This window comes from Lathamus discolor, chromosome 5 (genome assembly GCF_037157495.1).
Source record: "Lathamus discolor isolate bLatDis1 chromosome 5, bLatDis1.hap1, whole genome shotgun sequence".
NCBI classification, from domain to species: Eukaryota; Metazoa; Chordata; class Aves; order Psittaciformes; family Psittacidae; genus Lathamus; species Lathamus discolor.
Window position 1 is genome coordinate 68682680 of NC_088888.1, and position 13988 is coordinate 68696667.

Here is a 13988-nt window from a genome sequence, read left to right on the forward strand (position 1 = left end):
AACCTGTTCTAGGTCTCTAATCCTTCTCTGATGTGAGGATAAATATTTGCTGTTTCTACTTAACCTGACATCAGCAATTCTTGTAAAGTGCTTAGAAAAGGAAGATATTTTTCTGTAGCACAGTATTTTTAACGCTAAAGAGGCCCCTTCTGTTCACATAAACGCGTTTTAACTGACCAAGTTATGCTCCAAAGGACAACATTCATTCCTAACAGACAATTACTGTAACTTAACCTATCGTCAGTTTTTCAATTTTGTAGGCTAGATATAAATGATAGAATAAAGCATTCTTGAGTTGCTTGCTTTCCCCTGTCCCCACCACCTTTTGGTTCAGAATGTTTCATCACATGATATCTTATAAATTATAAAATTACATTTTTAATTGAGGATTTTTTTTCTTTCTTGTGATTTAGTAATTATAAGATTTTTTTATTCATTTATTTTATTTGGCTTTGTTTATTTGGAGTGTTCCATGCAGGATATAAATCAGAGCACAGTTACATAAGAGGGGTGTTCAAGTTTTTTTCATCACATGTAATTTTTAGGAATTTAACAGTTCACAGATTATCTGAATATTGTTACTTTTTTCTGTACGGCTGTTTATAAGTATAAACATGATAACATAGTTTGGACATGGGTAACTGACCCTAATGCAGGTGAAACTCTCGCAAGAGTACAGTAACTGCAGTTCATTTCACATGTCCTATTTCACATGAATCTATTTTTGTGATTTCATAATTTGTCATGATACTCTTTGGGTCATAGTAACATGTAGAGATACGTGTCAGGAGGCATTTTGTAATAGCTTTTGTGTCTGGCACTGGAAACTGAAGCAAAAATAGGTAGACTGTTTTTTGAGCAAGCTTCTACAGACACCTTTAGACCTCTGGTCATCTCAGATTTGTTTTCGATAAAAAGCCTTACAGTGTATTACCATGTGTTAATATGGTAATACTGTATAACACAAATCATTAAGTAATAGAGAAATGAAAAGCAAAAATTGATTTGCGTATGAGAAGAAAGTTGTTGTCCCATTCCTTTAAATGCCTGTAAAAAAAAAAAAATCAGATTTTTTTTTTGACCAGTGTTATTAACAAATTTTAGATTAAAAGAAATGTATCCGTGGTGGTAATAACTGGTAAAAGAAAAAAGTAGTAAAACGCTAACAGAAATATTTTTGTACATGTAAAAAATAATAAGCAAGGGCAGTTGCCCCCTCCCTTGCTTTTGTGTTTTTAATTCAGCTGCTGAGAAATTGGAGATTGCCAGAAGTTGTCTTTTCCTGCTACTAAACTCCATTCTGCCCTTTCTGATTTGATGTGCTAATAATAAACATTACTATTTTTTTGTTAAGGCAGTAATAAATTACATCAATTTGAAGTGTTATCCATTCATGTAGGAGCAAAACCAATGCTAAACACATTATTTTCTACATAAACCGTTTTTAAACTCCAAAGCTAATGTGCTATAGACAGTATACGGATGGTACAGTGCCAGATCTGGGCATAGCCACAGATTTGCTCACTTTAGGCTGTTCTATTTCTTCTGTTCTGGGTATAGGTATCCAATATTCATAATTGGCGTCTTATTGTTTCTTAGTAGTGTCGCAGCATGCCAGTTTCTATCTCTGTTTTGGCTGACAGTGCTACCCATTCAAAATCCAAATATCTGCTTAACCATCATGGGTCAGTTCCCAGCTATTCAGTGGGACTGAAAAGATGCAAACTCATTTTCTTTTCCCTTTCCACAGGTGCTCACCACACCCAGTAATTACGTTAGGGCACCATATGTCCAGCCTGTCCACATAAAAGGAGTGTGTTGCACCACACAGGGAGACCAGGGCAAACACGCACCTCCCTCTGGGGTGTTACTCTTCCCCACCTAGCCTGTTTCTGGGCTATGCCCAGGAGTAGGCTGCTCCAGGCACAGTGCTTTGATTTATGACTTTTTAAGTTGTTTGCTAGGAGTTCCAGTAATGCCTTTTACTGAGCTGAAAAAAATGCCAAAATTACAATGAGAAGCAAGTAGAAACAAACAGTGGAAGGAAAAAGTTTAGTAAATGTGGGTGTTGTATGACTGAAGTCTGTGGTATGAATTACAGGCACTTTTTCATCCTTTAAGGGTTCCAAAGAAAAGGTGGTCCCTTTGTCCTTTTTCTCTTTTTCGTTCCACTCTCGTGTTCCCACAGTTAAGCAAAGCTTTTTATCCCCATAAGGTGTATGTTTATAACATCTGTAAAAGTTAGAGGGGCTTGTCCCCAACACTTCTCTGTTAGCTAGAGGAAAACGTGAATAATAACATAGTTTATCATACATTCTTAGATTTCCATATGTATACTCCAAACCTACTCTGTTTCTTGCTGTGGGCAGGACAAGGTTCATTTTTGAAAGTCTGGATGTTCTAGGCTGGATCTTTTACTCTGTTGGATTTCTAATTATGCAAATTCAATAAGAAGGGTCCTAGCCATGGATCCTGCAGGCTGGAATATTGCTTCACAGCCTTTTTCCAATTGATGACCTTTCCTTTAAAGTTAAAACCTTTGTTTTGTAAAAGAATGTTAGTCTACTGTTACAGCTTTAGCCTTTTTATATGTAAGACAAAAAAGATTGGCAGGTAATTGGGACTACCAAAGGAGTAGGGAAGTTTTGATATTTTTTAGATTTTTTTTTTCCCCACTGTTTTGTTTTAAGAAATGTTAACATCTGGCATCCTGATCACTTTTTTTGACCACCTCTGATCTGAAATCTGACCTCGGTGCATGACTTACTATTGAGAAAAGCACTCTAGACCTTTGCCATCTTAGCTTTTGACATGAAACTAAGGCAAGCCATAACTAAGGAGAAACAGCTTCAGAGTAACTGGCAAAGATGGGGAACATTAGGAGCTAGCCTTGCAGCTGCTTTGTGGAGATGTCTGTATTTGTCTGCAGCTTCACTGAATGTGAGATGAAGTGCTTCAGCACAGAGATGAAACTGAATCCTGGCCCAGGGAAAACCAGAGCAAACCAAGGCATAGCAATTCTTAAAGCTAACTCCTTTTTGTGGTCTCAGCCATATATCTCTGGTGCAGATTTACCAAGAGTGCTGGTGAGTGACTTGCCCTGTAGGAAATCTGAACTATACAAGCCCTGAAATAAGAATGATGCCTGTGGACTAGAACAGAGTTACAATCTTTTCAAATTTGGTGACTTGTGTTGTTAGAACCGTATCTCGGGCGCACATATACCAGAGGGTTAACATGACTACAAATCCCTTTTCACCAATCCTCATCAGTGTGAGCATCCCAGGTGCATATGTGGAAACACAAATTACAGCAGTCCCGCTTAGATGGGAGTTTTGCCCAGCCTTGTGTGTACTAATAAGATAATGTACATCATTACTTGAAAAAAATGTCAGCGTTCCTGAACTTTTATATGAATAGAAGTGCTGTTTTGCACAAGCAGCTCCTTGTGTGCTTTTAATGTGAATGTTTATGAAGTACATCAATAACTCAATAATTACAATATCCCAGATGACATACCCAAAGCTTTTGCGGAACATAAGAGTTTTTTTGCTAGTAAACATTTCAGCCCCCCAATTTGAAGCTTATTCTATTTCGGATACAAAGCCATCCTCATGTCAGATACTCAGGCAAGGTATATCCTTAGCTATTTTCATAAATAGAAGATACCATAAGATGGCATGCTTTTGTGGAGTGATAATGATAATTTCATGCTGAATATGTTATCACTAAAACTTCTTTTAAAAACTTCAGTGTAAATTTATTTCATAATCATGCTACTTTTTCAGAATTATTATTAGTCTACATTGCATTATTATTCTCGAAGCATTGTAAAAGAAATATTATCCTGTTTGTTTTGTCCTGTACAGACAGTTCTTGGTCAGTAATGTCAGTGTAACTGTTATTAGTGAGATCTCAGGTAAATCATTTTATTTGATTTCTGCCTTTATGTGACTGGGTTATCTCAATAAAATTATTTATTTAACACTTATATACAAATAAATATGTGTGTTTCATGTCTAGATGGATCCAGGTCTAGAAAAGCACAGAGAACAACTGGTAATTGAAGTCGGCAGAAAACTGGACAAAGCCCGCATGATTCGCTTTGAAGAGCGAACTGGCTTTTTTTCTTCAACAGATTTAGGCAGAACTGCCAGCCACTACTATATTAAATACAATACTATAGAGGTAAATTATGATGTTCTATTTCTGGGGGGGGGGGTCTTCTTTTTGAACCTATAACCTAAAATAGTTATAAGATATTACAGAATATGTAACTGATTTGTTCAGTATATTTTCAAATCATACTTACCGAAATGGGGAGAGATGAAATAGAGAGGAAAAAGAAAGAAACTAAATGTAAAGCAATACTGAAAATCTAGACTTGGGGTGAAGTAAGGTTTGAAATTTCTATTGCCAATCCCTTCTTTTAGGTGAATTATAAAAAACATTTTGATATCAACAGTATGCGCAACCATTGATACATGATAGCACATTCAATTTTAGAGTCTGATAACAGAAAAGGTTTTCTGCATGAAATTCCTATCACCTTGCCAACCTAAAACAACTTTTTGTACTGTAATCAGATTGTGTTATAAATGTGTTGGGAAAATGCATTTGTACAAAGCTTTGTAATACTTGAAGCTTGATTGATGTACACATTTATCTTACAACCTTTTTTTAACAGGAAATAAGTCTTTTTCTTGAATAGAAGCTGAAGACTGAGTTAATAGTGTTTAACTGTTTACTGTCACTGTGTATAATTAGTATCACATATTTATTCACTCAAACATGTCCTAGACTTTTTTTGAAATGGCCATAGACTGCATGTCTCTCAAGTTTGGGTTGCCTGAGTATAAAGGCACTGTTTTTCTGAAAGTATTAAGAAGTCATTCTAGAAATTGTTGCTGTTTAAATTGTATCACTCTGGTCTTCAAATAACTTACATTTTAATCTTATATACCTTTTGAAATCTTGGTTATGTTTCTTTCTTTTGTGCTGTATGTGTATTTTTATTTTCAGTGTTAAATCTATCGTTTTATTTTTAACAGACTTTTAATGAATTGTTTGATGCTCATAAAACAGAAGGTGATATTCTTGCTATAGTATCAAAAGCTGAAGAATTTGAACAGATAAAGGTAAAGTTGCATCTTTTCATACAAAGAATGACTTAAAACTAGACACTACTGTAGTACTTACTCCATAGCGTCTACAGACCGAAGTTTTGTTAAATAATAAGCACCATAATAAAATGTTTTCTAAGTGTGCATAATTGCCAAGAGCTATTTATGCTGTCACTCAACTTTATATGTTCAGCTTGAACTGTAGTGCACATTTAATAACTAGTTATGGATCTCTGAAAATTCCTTTTAAATGCTTTTAAGAACTTTTCCACTCCTCAGTTATTAAAAGGTGAAGATAAGCGTCCATTGGAGTGGTGCACCCAGGGATGAGAAAGTTTTCCTGTTTGAAGTTCAAACTGTTATTACATATTTCCATGAACAATTTGCTTTATCAGAAATGAGGCAGGACTCACTGACGTTAACTCTGCGATATACTTCATGTAGAGAACAATATTCGATTAGCAGAATGATAAAATCTGATAAGTTATTTTCAAATTTGAAATCTAGAAAGTTGTTGTAACAGATTTTTCTGTGCAGGCTGGATTACTGTACTGTCATATTCAGTTCAATTCCAGCCTCCTTTATGCCTCCTGTGTGGGTAGGACTCAAGACAATTCATTGCAAGCTGGCATGAGCTTGTTTGTGCCCATGCTTCTATATCATGGAGGTGCAAGCCAGACTCTGCAGGGTTTATTAGCTTGGGCTCATTGCCATTTTACAACAATTACACAACTTTCAGATCAGAGTTGGCTGTCATTCACCTGGCTCTGCAAACTGGCTGTGTGAATCCCACACCATCTACATATTTACATATTTGCACACATTGTATGAGTATTGCCATCTCTTTATCTAATGGAGAAACTCTATTTTGCTGTAATCTTTTCCATTATAGAAGATAATAAGCAGTGAAGTTTTACACACAAACATTGATATATGCAACGTTTTCCAAGCGAGAAAGGATTTTTTATGATAGAGATACTGCTTTGCTAATTCTAAATTTAGCATAATTTAATATTTAAAAAGAAAGCATTTGGAAAATATGATGTGATATGGTTTTATATTTGTAATAAAGTTAGAAGTAATGCTTCTGGACTAAAGTGTAGTTTTTCTAATTTTGTATGATTTTCTTGTAAGGTGTGGCATCAGTGCACCATCATTTCCAGTTCCTTGTGATTAATTTGCTGTATAGCTCTGAATGTTAAAACTAGTAACTGATTTTCACAAGAACTCAGGATTTATCCCACTGTGTGATACAAATTGTGACTTTTGTTAATATGAATCATGTCTTCATAATGCCTTTAAAAATTCTGTATTTTAAGATAGGTAAGTCACCAATAGCTGAAATACAGATCTGGATTTGACCTTTACTGTGTAATGCAAGAGCAGAAAAAATTATCAGAAATGCTGTTGTAAGCAGAGCGTACTATTCCCCTGACACTGCAGTCATCTGTGATGGTTGTGTCCATTTTTTTCTTTCCTGTAGGAATAGTGGCTGGATAGTTGGGAATTTTATCCCAGTTGTCTTAGGGTATTTTATATGTCAGGTAGTCAGGTCTAAATGAAAATTCCTTTCAGCTGCTTCCCCGCAGGGACCAAACATTTACCCTCTTTAAATAAGTTTTACACTAACAGACTATCAGTAAATCAAAGAATATGTAGATTTATGCTGGTTTTGCCATGTAAGGGTCATCAGTTAGAATGTGAAATGTTATGCATTATTCAAACCATAGATATTAATATTTCTTTACTCATATTAAAACTTAATCTTATTAACAGTGAAAATTTTAATATCATGAATCATACTACTTCACAATTTTGAGTTAAAAATGTATTATGCCACATGCAAACTATGTAACTATAATGAGTACATTTAATGTTAATTCAAGACTCGCCTAATCCAGATGGACAGAGGTTTTAGTCTGGTCAAATAAAAAATAAAATCTCATCAGATGAAGGATGGTAGGGTCAGAAGATTCAATTTTGGTGGCATATAAATTTTTGTATGTCAATGGCAACCTTAATAGATAGTGATGAATAATAAAATGTAATTGTGTCACTATTAAGATAGTTTCAATTATGGTCTATTAGCTACATTGTGGAAGATGTGAGTTTGCTGCTTTATTTCTTCTTTTTTTTTTCTTTAAAACTAGAGACTCCTTTTGAAAATAATATAACTATGTTATAAGGAAAAATTTGATTTCAGTGTAAAAATTCTTATCAAACTGCTTCAGCCTCTTCATTATCTATAATTGTGTTTTAGGTAAGAGAAGAAGAAATAGAAGAGCTGGATACCTTACTGAATGATTTCTGTGAACTTCCTGCTCCAGGAGGTGTGGAAAACAATTATGGAAAAATTAATATCCTCCTTCAAACGTATATTAGCAGAGGGGAGATGGACAGCTTCTCCCTTATTTCGGATTCTGCTTATGTTGCACAGGTAAAAATAGGGATTTTATGTATCTGTTGCTGTCTTCTGCTGTATTCATTCTCCCAGTTATTTACAGTTATGTAAGTAGGCCTTGATCTGCAATTTAAATATTTTTAGCAAATTAATCTGAAAATCCAAGCCGTGTGTGTGTGTGCATGTGTGGCATAATACTTAAGTAGAAAAGATTTCCAAAAGTCTATCTTGGGAGACCGTTGAATTTTTTTCTAATTATGAATGCCCTTTTTGTTCATATTACCCCTGCAGTCTTTTTGTAGGAGTAGTTCTAACTGTGTTTGCACAGACATTTTATTCTTAATTTACTGGGGTTTCTTCTAAATCTGGAAAACTGTTGCAGTCTGGTTTTATGGTTTGTGTACTTTTATGCTTCATTCTGCAAAACATAAGCTATGTCTTGTACACACACAGTAATTTACACAAGAAATGTGTGCTATTACAATTTTATTGCTAGACGTACTCAACCAAAATTATGATTTGCAAAAATCATGCAAAAATATCGGTCTATATATTTGTTTGTCAGTTTGAATTGATACCTGAATGGATGGTATTTACACAGCATGTTTACTTATTACACAGAATAATAAGAGAACTGCAAGTCTGTAACACAGAATTGCTTGCTTACACAACTACAGCCCATCTTAGAAAAAAAGTGGTGTTGCCTGAAAGTTTAGAATCCTGGATCCAGAAGAACTCGAAGACACAAAATGCTCATAGACAATCCCAGAGGTGCAGCAATAATGAATGTATAAAATAGATTATAAAGTTTAACCTTTTAGTCCATTCTTTGTCCCTTTTGGGTTTTTTTTTTTTTTTTTTTTGTCAGTCAGCAACATCTTGCATTGAATCATTTTTGTATCATCCTTGGAAAACCATTTTGGAAATAATTGATTGTACAATTGCATTTAGTTGGTGCTAAAGATGAAAGTTAAGTATTTAGAAGTATATGTATTCTTCAGGAAGATTTTCATACTAACATTACCGTCTTCAGAAGTGTTTACATTTCATAGCACGTATGAGTATAAATGAGAAAATTCTGAAATCATTATGCACATCATAAAAATTGTCGTTCTTGCACAGCAAGATCATTTTCAGTATGATTCTTTTAATCTTTGCTTTCAAGACAATTGCTTGTATTTGTCTGTCTCAATTATAGCATTTTTAGTGAGGCAACATGGTCGTCTTCTCAGATCTTCATTCTACATGTGGAACCAGTGCTACAAATTGGGAGTATTTTTAATTGGATAGTGACTATTAAGAAAATCATTTGTTCTTTCTGAGTAAAAGAAATGTGCTTCTTCAGTAACATATGCTTCCTATCATAACCAAATAATTTTCTATTTTTTATTTCTTTTGACACTGCAGAGCCAGCAGAGAATGTTTGTAGTCTATTCAATGAATCAAGAGCAGAACTGTTGATCCAGGGTAGGCAAAAAAAGAAAAAGAAAAACACACAAACAAAAAAGCCAGAAAACCACAACAACTTCATAATACAGTTTGATAAGTTTATGAAAGTAATATCATAACTTATGTTTTCAGGATAAGACTGAGCTCATTCAAGCTTATGTTAATAATTAATTTTCCAGGTCCAAAGCAGATTTGTACGGGCAGGTTATACAATAGTCTCAGAAGATGGTAACATTAAAAAAAAAAAAGTCACTACTGTAAAACTTCTGTGCAAACATCGTGAAATTCATGAAATTCATGAAATATGGAAGTACAACTGAAGTAAAAAAACTTCAAATTCATAGAAACTGATTTTGCACATGTATATTATTTGCAGGCAGAGGAGGAAGATATTAGGTACGGTAGGTGAATTTCTTTCAGAAGTGACTAAGACACAATAAATTTAGAACTCCCTAATGTTAGCACAACTAGAAATTCTGTGTCAGACTTGCCACGACATTAATTAGTTGCACATGTTTCTTTTCATAATTTCTGTGGGCAACCATGAGGTAGTTCTGCCACTAGACAGTGATGGAAAAAGTAGTTTTCAAGAATGTTTGAAATAAGTTTGAAAAGAAAAATCTGTTGTTATGGTTTGTCAAAGATGCGTCTATGGGATCCTTTTCATTTTACAAAGAATACTTGAGAGAATGACAACATTTTTGCTTTTTTTTTTCCACTCTCCAGAATGCAGCTCGTATTGTTCGAGCTCTTTTTGAGATTGCCCTTAGGAAACGTTGGCCTGCAATGACATATCGACTACTGAATCTCAGCAAAGTCATTGACAAGCGGCTGTGGGGCTGGGTTAGCCCTTTGAGGCAGTTCTCAGTGTTACCACCATCAGTCCTTTCAAAGTTGGAAGAGAAGAATCTCACTATAGACAAGATGAAGGACATGAGGAAAGATGAAATAGGTGAGAAATCACCAATGCTGATCTTCTTAAACTATTAGTAATCAATGGGCAAGTTAGAACTAAGTCTGAGCTATGCATTAATAGATCCACTGTGGCCTGGAAGCCATGTAGGCACATTAATATTGTATTATGCTCTAAACAATAAAGATGGTTTATATTCAGTCTCCACAACTTGTAATATGGCACAACTTTGAGGGTAAGAATAGCCCATGTCCTGCCAACTCCAGAACACATACCAAATAGAAATGTATGTTGATACGTATTTACATATATGTATATATATACATATTTATGTTGACCTGTGCTTCCTTTCTTGCTCATATAATATAATGCACTACTATAAAAGGCATCTTTTTATTTTTACCAATTGGCAAAATATGGCCAATTTTTTTATTGAAATACTATTAACATGAAAAAGAATAAAAGCAGATTATTATGTCCTGGAATACTATCAGTAAATGGTCTGCTTCTGAAACACTGCATTAATTCATTGAATATGAAGAATTCATTGTCACTTGTGTCATTGCAGCAAAACCTTAATGGAATTTTTTAAAGGATTTGACACTTCAATAATGAGAAAATCCGCAAGGCTACTGATACACATAATGACAGTTTCTAGTACGTGTGTATAAACTGTTGTGCATAGACTGTCCACCAGCTGGTTGAAGTAAAAAAACAAAAAAACAAAAAAAAAACTGCTGGTAATATGTTTCTTTTTCCTATATTAGTGTATTTTTTTTCTTAGTTGGTCTGTCTTTGCACCTGTTATCACGGAGTTGTTGAGAAACAAATACCATTTGTTTTAAATCTGGTTTTTGACTAAAAATACAATTCATAGGCACTTTTTTGTAGAAGTTATGACCTCTCACTTGACAATTCTTTCACTTGACAAAATAACTGCTTTCCTAATTTAGGCAGCTTTGTTACATGCCCAATTTAGGTTAGAAAAAGCTGAATAAATATGCAAAACTTTGCAGAATTAGAGGCTATCTTTGTTTTATAAGTTAAGCTGAAATATCATGAGAAAATTTTTAGCTGTGCAGTATAATAATTTTATTATTTTAAATGTATTAAAAATATAATGTTGGACTCGAAAAGCTAGCATTGTCAGGCTTTTCTCTTCAAAAGCATTGTAGCACTTTTTATTCAGATTTGTTATTTTCTTGTCTACTTGTGCAGTCTTTTTAATTGTATTACTTTGGGGGTTTATTTCTTTTTTTATGCTTCTTTCTCCCCATGCTTACCTGTGGAAAAGGAAAAAATTTTCTATTAAGATACAAAACCAGTTTTGCTTCCTTAAACATAGCAGAACTAGTATTGACAAGATGGAAACATATCAATATAGGTCTATAAAATATCTAGTTTAGTTTTATGTTAATGTAGTTTGAAAGTAGATGAGACTTAGGATTCGACTGTGAAAATGTCATTGCTGACTGTATGTAATGACATTTTATGTTCTTCTGCCTTATAAACATCAAAGCAAGCTGATATGTGCATTTGTGTGAAATACTGTTACATGTCATACTTCTTCCTGTCTGGCCTCTCTTTCTGACACAAGGGTGTGAAGGAGGTGCTCACCTGGCAACCTTATTTTTGTTTGAATTCTAAGCCATGTTCAGATGAGAAAAGGCATAGCTTCCAGGTGCTGCCTGTTGTCTGACTCCATATAACTAGTTTCAATCTCAGCATTTCCTCCTTTTTAAATGTTATTGTGACCTTGGAGATGGGATAAAAAAGACAGGAACTGGATAGCTAACTCAGTTCATGGTTTAGGGGGAATTAAAGCATCAGATGAGTGCCAGCGCTCCCTGTGAATGAAGCCTGCTTTGTGTGCACTGATCCTGGATTCCAGTGTACCACACTAATCTAGACACTACTGCAGTGTAACCCTGGAGTTTCCAGCAAGCCAAGAAATCACTGTGTTATCTGACACAGCCCTGGTTTTTCAGAATACAGATGACAGTTCGTGGGATAAACAAAATTTATTCTTCTTCTGTTAAACATACTGTTTTCTCAAATTGTCACCTTTTCTTGAGAAGGTTTTAAAATTTCTTAAATGCCATTGATAGTTTTAATAGTGTGACTATTAAAAAAAAATAAAAAGAGGGTTAGGGGAAGAGAGAGAGTTTTATAATATTTACTAGAAGCTGGGAGAGGAGCCTTATTTTCCCCTAGCAGGTAAGCGTACAAAACCTCTGTATTGTCCTGTACAAGCACAGTTCACGTCACACATCGTGATACAGAAAGTGATTTTTGGCACTAAAAAGCCTACTTGCCTACATAAGCTTATGTCATCTACCTTTATGTAACAGAGTTTCTGAGGTTTAACCTCTAATTGCAAAAGCCAGTCCCTGTTCAAGTATGCTATAACACTGCATGTATCACCAAGTTGTAACAAGAGAATAGTTTTGGGGTTTAATTATCCACTTGCTGGAGGTGCACTTACTTCACCAACTGCAAAATAAACTGATTAAATATGTGTTAAAACATTTGCATTAGGGATTTGCTTCTTAAGCAAGGTCACCATTCATTACTTCAGAGTATAGATTAACACCTGTGTGGAGCAAAATCTGCCAGTGTGTTAAATAAGGAAAAACAAAGAGAGAAGGTCAGAAACAATATTAAAACAAACCCTCTAACAATTGTGAGATGTTATGCCCCTAAAGTTTGTGCAATATCAAGAAAAGGTTTGTATCACCTTTTCACTTTGCACATAATACAAATAATGGGATTTCTTCCCATGCAAAAGTGTGCACAGGGCACATCACATCACGACACAACATCAGAAAGTATCACTAGCCATTTGTAAGGTAGCTTTTAAAACTTAGTACCTATGACCATTACAATTAAAATCTAAAATATGCTCCACATAATTATATAAGGAATTTCAGTGAAAATATGATAAATCCACCTTCTTTCCCAAAATAAGCGAGAAGTTGCAATATTTTTCAGGAAAAAAAAAATCACTGCTACGTAGTATGTTTTATATTTAAAATGAAGAGCAAGGGAACAGAGGTTTCATCTGTAAAATACAAGTAGGAAATTTTTTTTAATGAATATAATTATTTTATTGCCTTAGTTACCATGACTGTGATAGAAAATAAAATCCATTGCAGCATTTAGTTTTCCGTTTGTCTCAGTTGCACACTGGTGTATCCTGAAAGATACAGCTGCTGTGAGATGTTTACTAGTTGTGTGCATTGTTGAGTGATTTACCTTTCTTCAGTTTTATGAAAAGTGTTCTGTCTGCTTTGAATCAGTACACAGGAATTCTAGAAGTTCAAATGTGTGCCCTTCATTAAGTAAAAGGTCAGCATTCATGCTTTAAAAAAGTACTACATAGCTTGGTAAGAGCCTGGTCAAAAAGTCAGTAAAGGAAACAGAGCTAGCTTGACATTATATGTTTTCAGTGTGAGTTCTTAATAGTTATTTTAACCCCTTAGTTATAGCCAACAGTGGGGTTAATACTGGTTTTTCTAAGCTATAAATTGCTAATTCAAGTTAAGTATTACAAAATATTCAGACATGCCAGGTCAAGAGAGTCAGACATTTATGCACATAAAAGCAAAACAAGCAATAATACTTCTCTCTAAAAGCCTATTTGAAAGTGGGAGTTGTATTATTTTTCCTGTAAATGCAAATTTGTTACACCTAATGTTTTCTTGGCAGGTCATATGCTGCATCATGTGAAGATTGGGTTAAAGGTAAAACAGTGTGTCCATCAAATTCCCTCCATCATAATGGAAGCAACAATTCAGCCAATAACCCGCACAGTCCTCCGAGTTCGGCTGAACATCACTCCTGACTTCACATGGAATGATCAGGTATAAAAAAGGAGGTGGGGGGAGGACTGGAAGCATTAATTCAGGTTCAGTAAAGAAGATGATCACAGAGAGTCCATAGTTGTTTGGATTAAAAAAAAAAATAAAATATTATTTTAGCTAAAAAACAAATTCAATAACAGGACTGGAATGACTTTAAGGACTTTTGTAGAAGGCAGCAACCAAAGATATTCTCTTTACTTCCACTAGTTGTTACTGGATTGTGCTGTTTATAACATGCT

At 34.5% G+C, this 13988-nt stretch overlaps 1 protein-coding gene across 2 annotated transcripts in view; it reads left to right on the forward strand.

Annotated features, from left to right (window-relative positions):
* ASCC3 (activating signal cointegrator 1 complex subunit 3) overlaps nt 1-13988 on the forward strand; it is a 270142-nt gene that overhangs the window by 177948 nt on the left and 78206 nt on the right. For both annotated transcript variants that reach the window (XM_065681163.1, XM_065681164.1), the window contains 5 exons: nt 4024-4188; nt 5052-5138; nt 7384-7560; nt 9700-9925; nt 13595-13749. In XM_065681163.1, the coding sequence (XP_065537235.1) occupies nt 4024-4188; nt 5052-5138; nt 7384-7560; nt 9700-9925; nt 13595-13749 (810 nt within the window). The remainder of the gene's footprint in view (nt 1-4023; nt 4189-5051; nt 5139-7383; nt 7561-9699; nt 9926-13594; nt 13750-13988) is intronic.